This window comes from Pezoporus occidentalis, unplaced genomic scaffold, assembly GCF_034315485.1.
Source record: "Pezoporus occidentalis ecotype Australia unplaced genomic scaffold, CSIRO_AGI_Poc_V1 ctg135, whole genome shotgun sequence".
Classification (NCBI taxonomy): domain Eukaryota; kingdom Metazoa; phylum Chordata; class Aves; order Psittaciformes; family Psittacidae; genus Pezoporus; species Pezoporus occidentalis.
In genome coordinates, this window is record NW_026913157.1 from 872,246 (window position 1) to 888,123 (window position 15,878).

A 15,878-nucleotide genomic window follows, 5' to 3' on the forward strand; every position below is an offset into this window, starting at 1 on the left:
AATCATGGATTTGAGGTTATTTCAAGGTTTGAGTTGAACATTTTGTTCCAACATGTCATCCTCACCTGCAAGAAAGTAACATTTAGTTTGGTGTTATCTAGCTGGTGCTGGTTTCTAGCACTGCTGCACAAACAGATCACAGTGCTCCTCCTCACAGCAGCCACTGTTTTCAGGACTCAAACAGCACAACATCCTACACCAAGTCTGCTGGCTTTGCTATACCCATTTTGAAATGCCACTGCCTCAATGCATCTTCTTCTCAGCCTCATAACAAAGTTGGATTAAGCTCCAAGCTAGAGGAGACAGATCTGTGTTGAAGATACTAGAAACTGACTTTACTCTCAGTTAATTGCCCTACAAAACCATGCCAAGTCACAGACATCTTACCCAGTGATTCATTCAAACTTGGCAAAAAATGGCCTTTTGGAAGATCTGCACCACGGTCAATACAGCTTACAATGAATACCCCAGTGCGTTTAAATTAGGTTTAAATCTGCTGTACTAATCCATAGGGCCTGAACCTATATGAAGGTTTAGAAAGAACATTTCAGCATTCAGTCAAGAACTTCATTCCTGTAACAGACACTTTATAAAAGATGAGAGGAGTTAAAGAGGAAAGACGAACCACAGGAGGTGGCAGCGTTCAAGGCCAGGCTGGACGGAGCCTTGGGTGGCATGGTTTAGTGTGAGGTGTCCCTGCCCATGGCAGGGGGGGTGGAACTAGATGATCTTAAGGTCCTTTCCAACCCTAACTATTCTATGATTCTATAAATGCACCTCTGGATGCACTTCCTTCTGTGCCTTCCTTGCTCTCCACACACCCTCTGAATTCTTGTGCCTTAAGAGGAATTCCAGCAGTAGGAGAGACACTCCAGGCAGCCCCAGGAAACTGATGCACCTCAAAGGCAGAAGCTCTAAAAGATTTAAAGCAACATCACGCAGTAAATTTCAACACTACCTAAAACAGAGTAAAGTACTTCTTTTATACAGTGTTAAGTGCTGCACAGAAATTACGTCATCCTTAACAGTACATGAAATTACTCATTTGATGTGTGAGAGCACATTACTTGTGACATAACTGTTTCCTTAAGGGCTAAGAAGTTTCTCCCTTTGACAACAAGTAGATTTAGCCTGTCAGATAAAAGCAAAAGACAGAACCCCCCCAAAACACACAGCACAGCACACCATTCCCCAAACTCTCCAAACACCTCATCGCATTTATACATGAAGTCATTGCTAGTTGTTACTAGATAGCAGGGTTTGCATTAACACCATCAGTACGGGCATGAGGAGCAGCAGAAAGGCAGCCCAGCTGCAAAGGGTTAACATTACAAGTTTTGATAGGAAAATCCCATTAGGCAAGAATAACGCATTATGCTAGGCTTCGGCATTAGGAAGCCTCCCTGAGCTCACATGTGCTTTAGAAAGGTTTCCCTGTATATGGATCAAAAATATTATCCAGTCTTTTCAGTATGTAACACCCCGTTATCCAGTAACATCCTGAACGCACAATGCAAGTGAATGCATATGTAACCAGGTGCTTCCGTACCAGCTCATCTTTGCTAAAGATCTACAACATAGACAAGGAAAGGGACAAAAGCAAGATCACAAGTTCTTTTTATTTTAAGATGTCACTATTAACACACATTAGTCAAGCTATCCTAAGTAATCCCCTTACCCCTAGACAGCTAGGGAATCTAAAATTCTGTATGATTTTATTAGCTCAAGAAACCATCATTACAAGCTTTGATTTTAGTGTTAATGTAATAAAAGTAAGAAGCCTGTCATTCTGCTTTCATGCTATCAAACTAATGTGCGCTTTAGTGACAGTATCATTTACATATCAATAATATATCATACATCATCCCCAGCTTTATCTCAGGAAAGTGCTAAATGAAGTCAATGAACCGCCTATTTACAATTTCAAATCCTAATATATTTACAATAGAAACCAAAAGTATTTAAAACCATTAAATATAATGTTTAACTCTGCTATATTAGTTTACATGAACACAGCTTACCTCTGGCATCATATCTCCAATACTAATATTTCTGCCAGTAATTTAAGATTTAAAAAAAACCTGCTATTCCTGGAGGGAAAAAATAAAAGCTTAAAAACCAACCCAAAGCCTCCAGGCATTTCAGAGCCCTGAGGAACTACCCACCATAGACAGTCTTCAAGTAGAAGCACTGCAGTCAGTCAGTGTTCAAGAGAGACTTCCAAACTCCAGGCAAGCCTTTAAAACCTAATGCATATGTAAAACCTTAAGAGTCAGTAATCCAATGAACAGGTTTACTGGAGTCACTGCTACCATTCAGTTTTTACTAATCCATAGTTAAGAGGAAACCGCTGCTTTGCTGTTTCTCCTTCTGTTACATTCCCTCCACCCACAGAAAGTGTTTTGTGCGCCATTGTCCAGAAGAGCTAAGTAGGCATTGTCTTCTCCTCTTTGCTGAAAGGCTGAACTGTGCCAGGCTTTACCCAGGAGAGGCCAGAAACATGCATGCTTTTGCAGTGCTGATCTTCTGGCTTCTTCTAGGCAGAAGAAAATTCAAGTCAGAATCATCAGATACCTAATAAGTAAGGTCCCTTGTAAGTCCCTCCCCATCCATTGGCAAACACAAGCATAGCAGAGGCTAACATCATTTCCTCTCCTCAAAGAGGGCAGAAAAATATCTATTGGCTTCATTTCTGGCATCTGTAGAACCATGCTGACATTACAGGAGAGTTTCAGTGACTTAATTCATGTACTGCTACCCTATCACACCGTAAGGATCAAAAGACATGCTTTGAGTAGTGCCCTCTGCTTGAACAACATAACCCAGCACCACTGCACTGCTGTTTGCCAAGTTTCTTGGTTCTACAGAAAGGAGCATCAATCCAAATCAAAACGTTTCCATCATTAACCTGACAATATATCTGTAGCATACTACCTTGCTATGCTGGGTATGCCCAGTGTGCTGGCATGCTGTGCAGTACTCCACCCCACTGAAGTCCTCCAAATACAAATTAATACGGCAAAGCAGCAAGTGACACTTTTCCTATATCATGGAGTTTCTGAAGGCTTTCCAAAGATGGTCCTTCCCTTCCCTGAGCACTCATGGTTAAACATTTCAACAGTAACTATTTCTACTCAACACAATGCACTGAACACTTCAGACCAATTACTGCAATTTAGAAGACAAAGAAAAAAAAGGCAGGCTTCAAGTTGAGGGAAGAAGATGTAACTTCAAGCATCTGTAGATCTGAAGTAGTTTAAGATGACCAGTAAATAAGACACCTTCTCCAACACAAAGAAACAGAATAGCTTGCTGTTTTTTTTTGCATACCAGGAGCCAGCCCTGCCTCCACACTGCTAGAGGCTCATCAGATGCCAACTACATCAAACTGGAATGATGCATCGAGTTCTAGAAAGCAGTAATTGTTTGAGTACACTTTGTCATACTATGGGAAGCCTGACAAAGTAAATCAAGACAGAAAGAAAACTGATCTTGCACTTCTGTCCCTCTCAATGTCTTCTGTAAAAGGTGACAGTGCATGACAGAATTGCCGTAACACATCAGACAGCAGCAAGCGAGAAGGATCAGTTAAACTTTAACCTGGCAAAGTAGCATCTGCCTATCACATGTTACACAAAGGATATCATCTAGCAAAAGCCCTGTGCTCAGCAGGGATCTGGGACATCACAGCCTGCCCTGGGCTAAAGTTCAAGTTCTCAGCTACACTGACCGTTTGGTACAAATCTCCTAAGCCACACAAGCTGGGCCATTCTTGCTATCAGCAAACTACTTGTACCACACATGCAGTAGTTGAAGATGTCCGTTTTCACTTTAAAAGGAATTAACATGCATCTCCAAAGGACAAAAAGAAAAAACAAAGTCATCATTTGCTATCAGTCTCAGACAATATCATATCCCTTCCATTTCAAGCACTTCAACCTGTCCCTTCCCTGTATGTTTTTGATTCAAAGGATAAGAATGAAGGAGGTACAGAATGAAGGAGAAAGGGGAAAAGTAGTCAAAAGTATTTTTAAAATTTCTTTTTAAGAGCACAAAAAAGTCAGAATCTGATCAAAATATTTTCCTTTGTGCTCTAAGGCTGGAGAAAGGCCACCTCACTTCAAGCCCTGATGTGACTCTTGCAGCTGGAAACATAGCTACACTGAGCTCACTGGCAGTGTATTGTATTAAGATCAATACACTCAAAAATGCCATTCATGCCAGAAGACATGGAAGTACTTGAGTTAAAGCATGAGGAAGACTGAAGTTTGGACTACTAAAAAAAAATATTTAACTACAAAAAATGCAGCAAACCACCCCACAGTACTAATGCAATGAGGCTAAGTCAGCAACTAAAGCATTCAGTGTGCATTTGCTTGCCAGTCCAGCAAAGATACCAGCCACCATTTCAGACTCACTAGGCTCTGCAAGTGGATTGACTTGTCATGGCACTCAGGATCACTGTGTGACAGTTCTTGTCAAGCACAACAAAAAAAATAAACCTAAACCACCAAACACTTCCCTCCCCACAAAGCAAAGGTGTTACTCAGGTGAGAACTCTTTTACCTCAACTCTTTGAACCAATACATTCTTGCCATATTAGTGTAAGTGCTTAGTGACAGAAGTCACTCTAAGCACCCTTCAATTCCCTGATGTTCCCTTACTTGAAATCAGTAGTGTCAGAGGTGTGAGCAAGGTACTCTGCTTCAGAAAGTTTGGAATGAGAAGAAAGCCCCAAAGCTTTGCTTCAGTAACAAAAGATCTCTCAGCAGAAGGGAACAAAGTTGGGGACTGCTGGGTTACACAGAAGTAGTAATGGCCACAAGAAGTGCAGGACAAGCTAATAGGCAGTCAGCAAACCTTTTCTTTCCCATTCTTCACTCCCTTCCATCCCTAAACAAAAAAAAAATCTCCGAAGTGTGCCAACAACTGTACTAACAAAGCCTTCTAGCTGGCTCAGTGATTAACTGCTTAACACACTGAAGTTAGAACAGTGACGTAAGTACTTAGGAGACCAAATCAGTTCCAGCATGCCTACTGATCCAAACGAGGGGTGGAATAAGGTCTGACTACTACATTTTCAGCACAAACAACCTTTCCTCCCTTATCAGGCAATAAACTCTTCCTATTGTGAGAATCTGGACTTTGTGCATACCTTCTGAGACAACATCTTCTCTCTAGCTTCATCATGTATAGCTGGATTCCATGGAGAAAAACTGGAGAAAGAACAGTTCTCTCTTAACTGTGCATTTTTGCAGACTACAGAATTGACAGAGCAGAAAACAGCCATTTTCCTTGACTTAGTCTGTTCACTTTCACGTAAATCACAAGTCTGACTTTTCAGTGTTAAAACATACAGTTAAGAACTAAATTCACGTTATCATGGATCTTTTCAACAAGAAATATTTACGTTTTCATTTTGTTTGCCATGAGAACTTGCAATTCAGCAGGAATTACATCAGATACTATTCATATTCACCTTGGAGCTGACTGCCCCATCATCCATACAGTCACAAGTATTTTAAAAGTATGACCAAAGCTACAGTCACGCAAACTGAATTCAGGAAAGCCCAAAAGCAGTATTTACTCCATCTTATCTCTACTTGAGTGAGGTGGAGTGCTTGGGGGCTTTTTTTTTGGGGGGGGGGGGGGGGGTGGGATTTTGCTGAGGCATTTTTAAGTCCTGGTTACTTAGTGAAAGACATAGTAAAATCAAGTGTCTGATTGTATTTAAGATTTATGCAATACTAAACAGAAGGAAATGAGGGCAGGTAGGACTACTCCAAGTATTGCTATAAATGTAACAAAAAAAAACAGTTCAATCAACTTGGCAGACAAGGGCTTCAAACCAACAACCGTATCAAAACTTAACCTTGAAACATTACGACACAGTGAATTTAGTGAATTTGCTCATGGTACTTACATGATTGCATATGGATCCTCTATTTTGGGCTGATCGAATAAATGACTGCTGCATAGTTTGACACTGTCCACCACTTTACTTTTGAACAGCTGAATATCTTTTTCATACCTGCAATAGGGCAGTAAGTAATGTTAAGTAGTTGCAAGCTGGAACATGTTTGCTCTAGAAGCTCTAGAAGACTTGAGAGAACCTCAACTTTAGTTCCTAGTGCAACCAACTCTGGAGGTAAAGACTGAACTGATAATTTCCAGAAATGAAACCAAATACAAACCTCTTGCTTCTGCATATCTATGCAAAAAAACTCTTAAGAGATCATGCCTATATGCATGGCAGATACTTACAGCACTGCAGCCTCAGGGTTCAGGGGAGTAGTTGTATCAATCTTGTAGAAGACTCTGCGAGCATACATTAATACTTGCCATATATGATTATGATTTCGTCTAGAAAGAACAAAACACAATGAAGAAAGGAACAGGTGTCTTTCAAATCATGTATCAAATGTTACCACTAACCTCCATTTTGCAAATGCTCTTTTCACATCCAGTTCACCAGACAAAGGATCTACTAGTGGATGGAAGACAGGCAGATCAAAAACCAAGCGCTGCATTGGGAAAAGAAAAAAAAAAAAGAAATTCATTATGACAACTTCAATCCTAATGCTAAAACCACCAGCTGATGGTCAGTCAGATGTTGCTTCCACATACTAATTAATTGTTACTGTTCTAAAAGAAAGCAACTTGAAGTGATTTTTATCAGATGTGAAACAGTAATCCAACACACCCACATTACATGCAGGGTCTTGTCCTCTCTCATGCTTATCACCAAATCAGGAAACTAATCCAGCCAGCTGCACAGACACTAGTGCCAACACAGGTAATAATAGCAGATTAAGATCAGATTAAAGGAGTTTCTATCATTTAGTTATTTGTGACTGAAAGCTTTTCATATACTTGGGCTACAATCAATTATTTTTCTGTCCTACATGTCTTTAAGTAAGCTCTGCAGTGCTACCACAGTATTTTCAGTTCTGTACAGCTAGTTTCCTCCAATGTTTGTGTATTCCCCCAAAACAAAACTTAGTTTCAGCAGGAAGGTTTGAAACCCCTATGGGAGCAAAACAACAATGGCTGTATGAGACATACTAAAGTCTAATCTTTGAAAGAAACTGTTTCCTACTACTTACGTTCTTTTAATGACAGCTTTACAAAGAACTTGACACCAAGCACACAGCATTGCAACTTGTTCTCAGCTACAGCATCTACACACACCCCGTGTTCCTCTTGAAGAAATTTGGCTGAAAGGGCTGGCTGCTCTGCTCTGTACAGTAAGATTGCCACAAAATTTTTTAACTGATGTAGTAACTTGGATGCTTTTTCCTCAAGGGAAAAAGAAAGTAGGTAACACCACAGTACCGATCTCCTCCTCTTTTGTTTCACCAATGTTCTCCTCAAGTTCTTTATTTCTTTAACATAATTTAGAAGCGGGACAGGCAAGAAATTCTGCAGTACTACAGCAAGCACAGCAAAGGTGCCTGGATTTTATGTTCCATTTTGTTGCTACTCAGAATCTGAATACTTCTTTCATTGTTTCAATCTTAACTGCCTTGCTGGGGAAGCAGCAGATCAAGAGTTGAGGTAAAAAAACTGGTTGATTACTTAATACTCCAATGCATGTAACCTCAGGAAGTCCACTCTACACCAGCCTCAGTAATCAGAGAAACATGATCCTTCCACAGATGTTAGGAAATACATGTAAGACATTGCAAATGAGCACAGCCAACTGGAAAAAAAAAAATCCTAGTTCAAGGAAATAAGAAGTTAACTGGTCTATTAGCTTTAACAAAAAGTCATACTAAAACACTATGAAACAAGAAAAACTCAAAACACACACAACCACTTACCGGGCAGTCTCCATCTGGATAATTATCAGGAATATAGACAGTAAATTTAAACACACCATCCTGGTAGAGCCCATGTCTTATGAATATTACACCAAACCACACTGCAAGTGAGAAAGTTTGCTTGAGTGAAAGAATTTTAATACATATATAAATAAACTTTAAAAAGTTAAGATTAAACTTACTTAATGCTGATCGGTAAGATGGCTGCACATAGACACCTGGCAATTTCTGCTTTACAACCAAGGTACTGCAATTAGAATCAGCATTTAGAACAGCTCCACAACTACACTAAATTCACAGCAAGCAGTAAGCACAACAGTAAACCCAGAGTATACTACCAATAACTTAACACAGCTTAACTCGTTCCACAAATGTACACTGAGTTCCCAAGGGCAGACAGCTCACAGGAGCTGGCAGAAAACTAGTGAAACCATGTTCTTCCCCTCTCACTTTTCCTACTCCTTCAGTGCAGAAGAAAAACATCTTTCTTGAATTAAGAAGTCAGTGTCAGTTCCCTGAAAAAGAATATTAATGTTTGAAGAGTTCTCACTTTCCATATAATGGTTAAATGCAAGAAATGAGACTTAGCATTGCATAAGGACTCCAGGGATTTCATTCCAAAAGGCACTACATACTTGAGAATCCAGTATGTCTATTACAGAGGAAGTCCCTTTAGCGTTGTAGCACAGAACAGTTTATGTAACTTTACAGAACTAGAAAGTTTTCCAGACAAACAGATTTGTATGCTCCCACAGCTGTCCAGAAACTACTAGATTGGATCAAACGCAGCTGATCCAAAGAAAGCTATTTAAATCCCTCATAAGTTTGATGTTAAACATCACTGAAAGACAGGAGACAATATAGTCTTCCTAATATCCATATCAGACAGCATTCAAGTGTTCCATGTAATAACTGAAGGAAGTTCCCAAATCCCAGCTCCACTAGCCATACATTAATAACCATCTTCCCACTAGACAGCTGTTCACGTCTAGTCTAATACTTGTTTCAAAATTTCAGTAGTTCTGACCATCTATCAGGATAACTGGTCAGGATGCCTAAACCTAAAATGTGTTTACTTCAAGGCTGAGAAATATAATAATTCAGAGAATAACATCTAAACACACCCCTTAAAATCTCATCTCACTTACTGCTCCTCTTCTATCTCAAGATAATGGGGCTGCTGCTCCAGAAGAATAATTTTGTGGAATTTAAGATTTACTGCCTTCTTCAAGGACTATGGCAGAGACGATGCAAAAACTAGATTCCTGCATGCTTCCCCCCCACCAAAGCATAAGCCCAGTGCCCCAAAAAAGACAAAAAAGTGAAAACCTACAATTCTGCAAGTAGGGAATACTCCAAATAAAATGGCCCATAGGAAGCATGTGTTCCATTTGTTGACTGGGACGACATGGCAGGTGAAGCAGGCTTGGTTATTGGCACAGCATTCTTTGGAATAGAAGGCAATTGTTTCTTTGCAGAGGCTCGTAGAGGACTGGTTCGTAGCTCTCCACTCAAGGCTTTCTCTTCAGCATCAGGTCTCTGTTAAAGAGAACCGACATATTAGAGGTTATATTTCATAAACATTTAATATTTGAACGTGTTTTAATACAAGTTTAAACCCAACCTGGCTAATTACAAGTTTGGCCAACAAAATATACCTTGGATTTCAGTGCTTGGGGCAGGGGTTGTGTCTCTTTTACATTCTGGTTTTAAATAGACTACTCATTCAAACCTAGCCTACAAGTACAAAAATTGTCAGTGCTGGACAGGAAATTTGCAGATTAGGACAAACAATTAAGGAGGCTTAAATTCGTCTAGAAACTGGAAACAACATATAACAGCTTAGAAGTCAATCTATTTCTAGCACACAGTGCATCAAGGTAAATTATTTCTACTGACACAATTCCTTGCATTCCAGTCTTTAAGAGTAGGCTAGTAATGCTGAGATTAAATAAGAACTTTCCACAGAAAAATTAACACATTTCACTTCTTGCCTGTGCGTAAGGCACCAGCATCCTGCCTGGAAATGATTTATGTAGCCCATTCCCACTGCAAGAGAATCACATTTGACAGCAATATCAAGTGTAAATCCTAGCAGAGGTTAGGATATAGGAACATTTTCATGCCTATACCATCTTTTATATAAACAAAAAACCCAAAACATTTCTACTCAGTCAGTGCTACAGTGCTAGAGAACACTGTACTGTGTACAGACCTCAGAAACATTCTATGGATTGCAAAGACAAACCTGCAGCCTACAGACTCACAATTAGGCTGGCTGTGGTGACAAAAGGCACGATTTAAGCTGTAGTGTTTTGAAGCAGTTTAGGTTTAGACTAGTAACAATACCTATGTCACAAGCACCATCAACACAGTTATAGAGTTTGCCCTAGCACTGAATGCTAGAGATGTGACCAACCCTGGAACTATCATGCTTTTATCATTGCTACAATCTAAGCCTGCAATAGCATTATGGAGGCACAGTTCTGTCAATGCTCACTGCACGTGCAATACCTGGCTAAGCTCTATAGAAGACAGTAAGCAAATGTCCTAAGAAACAAGGACATCTGAACAAGTTTGTCTCATCTTTCTTATGTCAAGATGCTTCAGACAAGAAAAGTCAACAAATTCTGGAGCAAACTCCATCCACAAGCACATTCCAGTTAGTGTTGCTCAGAGCTAGCTTACACTTTTATCAAAGAGGTCACAATCCTGGGGATAAAAGACACACTCCAGCTGTATTTGCAGACTGTCTGATGGTCTTTTCCAGAACTGCTGCCACCCCTCAATGCATGTTAACACCTCATGCCATCCATTCATTAAATACCTTGCGCACAGAACCTGTAGACATGCTCCAGAAAGGGTTCATAACGTGTATTCCAAATAAAGAACCACAACTTTTCAGTGTCTTCAGAGTATCCTCAGGCTCCTCTGGTTTATACCCTAAAAAAAAACATAGAATGATAGTCATTCTAACAGATAAACAGGACTCAGTATATAAATAGGATTTGGATCTAATTCTGCAGCCATCTTTATATTTCTGTAATTTCAGCAAAAGTCTTACACACTTACGACTGACAACAGTTAAAACTGCCAAAGCTCTATTATATCTAACACTCCACGACAATAACACAGTTGTCTATGAAATCATTTTCACACATGAATTCCTGCCTCCTTTCTGCTAGAAAGACACTCCAGATTCTGCATCCCATGTTTTGTCTTGTCAACTGGAAAGAAAGACCATCTGTTGGCTCAGCACAGTCAAGAAAGATCCCCTATACATAAGAGTATTAAGAAGTTGCCACTTCACTATTTGCATCCAGCCCCAGACAGTTCTAGAACGGCTTATTGTTGCTGCATGGGTAAATGCTGTCCCTCACACACGCTGCTGACTTTGCATGCTTCTGAAGCACTTCAGTTTGAAAACATCTCTGCCCATTCCCAGTGAAAGAGATGATCCTCCTATTGAGTTTGCATCATGTGTGTGTCATTCTGTTTTCATCTGCACTGGAACACCACCAGGAATAGACAAAGGCACAGAACACAGAAGTTTTTCTGTAGCTCATTTAATGATTTCATTACAAGCCAAAGGCGTAGTGCTTTTTACTGAACTGCTCCAGCAATTCAGTATCAAGGACCTGAAGTTCTTAGAGTTTCAGTGTGCCACCTACTGTATATGGTCTTAGTCTGCTCTCTTTCTTTTCTCCCCTTTTCTTCTCGCTCCATCTTACTATTGTTTGTGCGAGAACTCTTCTCTACAAGACCTCTTGTCTAGCACAGCCTATTTCCTCCACTGTTCTCTCTCTTCTTCCCCTCACACTCTCCAGTTCCCCTAGTTTCCATTCCCCTCTTTCTACACTCCTACTTCTGGCTACATTACGGTTTTGAAGCAATTCAGTGTACTCAATTTCTTTAATAGGAAGTTGTACAACATTGACCAATGCAATTTACAGGATGTGAGAGAGAGAATGGCACAGGCTTCTAAGGTTTTCTACCGTAAGCAAGGCACTACCTGTTCACCCATTGCTTTAATTATAGAAAAAAAATAGTAACGTAACAACCAAAGATCTTCCTAAAAGGGAAACAGATGGCAATTTAAGACAGACAATTTATACAAAGAAAGTCTAGCAACGGTAAAGTCTTTTTTAGAACAAATCATAGGTATCCTTCTAGACTATAAATCAGCCAAGCATTCAAAAAATGCAAGCACCATTCAGAAAAGTGATGAAAAATAATTCATTTTTCCACTCCAAAATGACCTCAAACATTCCAGTACACAATTCCTCCAGATATTTTTCCTGTTCAGCAGCCAGTCTCACATCATTCCAAGCCACTGAAATCAGTCACAGCATGGCTGCTACTTGGCCATGCCCTGTGACAGCAGAGAGCTGTTTTCACTTTTCCCCATCTCATGTCTGGGAAACAGAGCCATGCCAGAGGGCTATGCCCTGGGCCTTTTCTCTTCCATGAAACCCTGCCAGACTAAGTAAGGCAGAGACGCTGGGCGAGGAAGGTGCAAGACACTTCCTTGGGAAACTCCAGCATAACCAGAGGGTGAAGGAGCTGACGCACAAGAGCACCAAGTGCTATGGCTCTGACAAGAGAGAAAAGTGCTGGAAGCTGATATACAGGTTGGAAGACAACTAACTGGAATCTGGACTGATTATGGGGTTTGGGTATAATTCATTTGTTTGTTTTGGGCTGGTGTTCTGGTTTTTGGTGTTTTTTTTTGGGTGTTTTTTGTTGTTCGGTTTTTTTTTTTAAGACTAAGTAATACAAAATTGTATTATTCCAGAATCACAGATATGAGATACAGGAGTCTGAGCAAGCCAAAGAGTGAAATACGTACATAAAAAGCAGCCCAGCCTCATACCAGTGAAACAGGGAACTGATTTAGAAGCTTGATAACTGGTGCTAGATGGAATTCAGTCACTGACTCCACCTTGCAGAAAGCAGCTCTGCATCTCAGCACACTTCCAGCATTGTCAAGAAGCTTTTTATTACAGAGCTGCTTACTTACAGGCTATTAAGAGCTGTTTGTTTCTCCAAATAAAACACTGATTTAGTTCTAGTTCAACTACAGAATAACTTCCAGAGATTTGCCTACTCACAGATCTTTTGTCCAGCTGCTTGCCAGTAATAAGTCCTGCATTGGTGTTATCCTAAATTTATTGTCAACACTGCCTCCTGTCTCATTCGCCTGTTAAAATACTACTTATGATGAAAAACTAAAAACCTCAGAGTACCAGCTTCCCAGAGGAAGGTAATTTAAAAAGCCTTTCAAGGTGTTTTAGAGCTTGTTTATTTCTAATCACACTCACTCCTTCCAGCCATGCTACACGGAAGTGGAGAATGGTATCAGTACAGGAAACTTACCTGCAACTGATTATGTTCTCTAGTGCCTTCACTTCCCAATTTAATACCTTGCATTAATCACAAGAATAAATATATGTATTTAAAAAATTACCAAGTAACAACACATTTAAGTTAGATTGCTTATCCTACTTCTCATTATGGTGAAGGTCTGCAGCAGACAAAGAGAGCCAAGTCCCAGAATGGTTAATTGGAATTTCTAGGCAGGGTAGCCATTCAATCTTGCACAGGGCTACAACATCTACTATAAGGGTCCTATCAGTACAGCATCTTACTGTGCTGTAACTACTGAATCCACCAGCTTCCCAACAGAACCCAAAACACTCCCCTCATTTTATGAGAAGGGAATAAATACATTCAAAATCACCACCCTGCCTCCTTGCACAGTCGTCAGTCACACTGCATCAACTAATAGGAGGCTTAACAGTGTGCCACTCAGTTATGTGTTCTACTAATTCCTGCTACTTCAGGAACAGAAAGTAATAGCAACCCTCCTAAGCAACCCTCCTCCCATGGGCTTTTTATGGGTATCTTTTTCTCTAGTGTTTTACTTCTAGTACAACAGCAATTAAAAAAGACAACACAAACGTGGATTTCAAACACTCCTCCTTTGAAAGGCCTTCAAGCTTGTACCCAGCACTGCACTGCTCAGGTCCTGCCAACCAGACCAGGAAAGCCACTTGTCACCAAGAACAGCCTTATGCTGACCCTCACCAGCGCTGACATACACAGGACAAGACACCAGTTAAACTCATGCAGTGCTTCATCATGTCTCCAAGATACTTCACAAACCAAAGTTATTAGTAATAAAACCAAGCATTTTAAGTACTCTGCTTTTGCACACTCTGTCTCCACTAAGTATTCTCATCAGAGATTGCCTCTGTTTACACCTACTTCCATATCACGTGTCATATTTTTCCCCTATCATCAGCAGAGTCATTAGATTAAATACAACACTAAATCAGTTTGACAAAACTTCATCTTGCCCGGAACACAGCAGTTTTGTAAGTATTTTCTGGAAAACCCCTAAACAATTCCTCGAGAAGAAAACAAACAAGAAAATACAGATAAACATACAATATAAAGTTTCCATGTACGTTTTTATGCATTTTATTCCCTGAATTGCGCCACCCCTACACCTGAGAACAAAGAGAGCTGACAAGGCAGAGCACCAGATAACAACCTTACTACTTGCCCAGCAACTGTAACTGTCAGTTTGCACCAGAACCGATTTCTCCTCAGCACATCCACTCCTGGTCTCCTTCGGGTCCAGGGACCTCATCAGCCCACACCGGGCCCACCGGACAGGCAGCGGCCGCAGAAGGCTGCAGGCACGCTGGCAGCAGCAGGAGCGCTGGCCAGTCAAGCCTGTTTGCCGACTTTTCCTTCGCAGCTGGATTACAGCTTTCAGCCCCACACCTGCCGCTGTGACTTCAATCCCCTAACCCACCTCTACAGGAACCATAACTTGCGCCAGCGAAGCCGCCCCTTACTCAACAGCCAGCAGAGCAGAAGACGCGAGGAGTGACCTGCCGGCTCCCACCGGACACCTGGCTCTCCGGGGCTATCAGATGGAGAACTAAAAAGACGGTTCTCTAGAGCCCCGAGCGAAACTCCCCCGTCAGTCCCGGCGATGCCTGCGCCGCAGGATGCCGCCGCTCGCAGGGCGCCCTGAGCGCCGCTGCTCGTCCCACCGCACGGTCCCCTGAGGAGAGGTGCCGCGGATGCCCTACGAGACGGACGGCAGGGCAGGGCCGGGCCGGGCCGGGCCGGGCCGGTTCCCCTATGAGGCACAGCGCTGGCCGGGCCGGCAGCGGCCCCGCGGCAGCAGCTCCTCAAGGGGCGCGGCGGGCCCGGCCCGCAGGCAGGTGATGGCGGAGGGCTCACCCGCGCTGAGGCTCCCGCCGCTCCGCTGCACGCACGGCCCTGCCGCGCCGACAGCCGCCGCCACCACTACTCCCTGACCCGCCGAGCCTCACTTAAAGCCCGCCCCCTCCGTGATCGCAGGGTGGGCGGTGCTGAGTGCTCCGCCCTGGGCACGAGGATTGGCCTGAGGGCCTGTCCATCTCCGGGGCAGAACCAATGGGGCGGTTGTGACGCACTTGTCACTCTCTCAACAGGAAGAACGCGCTGGAACTTAGGGAAACAAACAGCTCTCATTGGCCGGCGGTGGGAGCAGGGGAGCATGCCATTGGCTGGAGAGCTGAGGCCGCGGCCGCCATGATCTGGCGGCGGGGCTGAGGAGTGCGGAACCGGGCCCCAGGGAGGGGCGAGGGGCGAGAATGATGGTGGGGGCGCGGTCGTGGGTCCGAGAGTTGGCCCAGCCAGAGCGGGCAGCGGGAGCGGGCTTCAGCGGGGCTGAGATGGGGGGCAGGCCGGAAGCGTGCCTGAAGCGATCCGCCAGGTACACGTACAGTGTTACCTGTATGTATACTTACAAAATCTGTGTAGTGCTGCTGAAGAGAAGGATCAAGGTAAGAACAAAACCCAGGAGTTAGCTTTTATTTGTAATTACACTTTCTGTAACAAGTAGAACCAATTCAAAAACGCTGTGCCGGAAGTAGATTGTGAAGGTTTGGCAGGTGACAACAAAACTCATGCTAGCTGAAGTATAAAATTACAGAGAAAATTAAAACTCAGTTAATGCAGGGTGGGTTTTTGTGGTGTCCCTAAACCATGAGC

General features: G+C 42.3%; 1 protein-coding gene across 2 annotated transcripts; it reads right to left on the reverse strand.

Annotated features, from left to right (window-relative positions):
• Positions 1-1,602: 1,602 nt before the first annotated feature.
• On the reverse strand, positions 1,603-15,151 carry AKTIP (AKT interacting protein). Of its 2 annotated transcripts, XM_062609131.1 has the most exons (10): positions 15,084-15,151; positions 10,651-10,766; positions 9,157-9,362; positions 8,006-8,070; positions 7,824-7,924; positions 6,436-6,524; positions 6,265-6,363; positions 5,924-6,031; positions 5,156-5,216; positions 1,603-2,536 (listed from the first exon to the last, which is right to left on the reverse strand). In XM_062609131.1, exons 2-10 carry the CDS (start codon positions 10,690-10,692, stop codon positions 2,426-2,428), a joined length of 882 nt encoding a protein of 293 aa, XP_062465115.1. In that variant the 5' UTR covers positions 10,693-10,766; positions 15,084-15,151; the 3' UTR covers positions 1,603-2,425. The 2 variants fall into 2 exon arrangements, with proteins under 2 accessions (XP_062465115.1, XP_062465116.1); XM_062609132.1 differs by lacking the exon at positions 15,084-15,151 and having other exon boundaries at positions 1,603-2,533.
• Between the last annotated feature and the right edge of the window lie 727 nt (positions 15,152-15,878).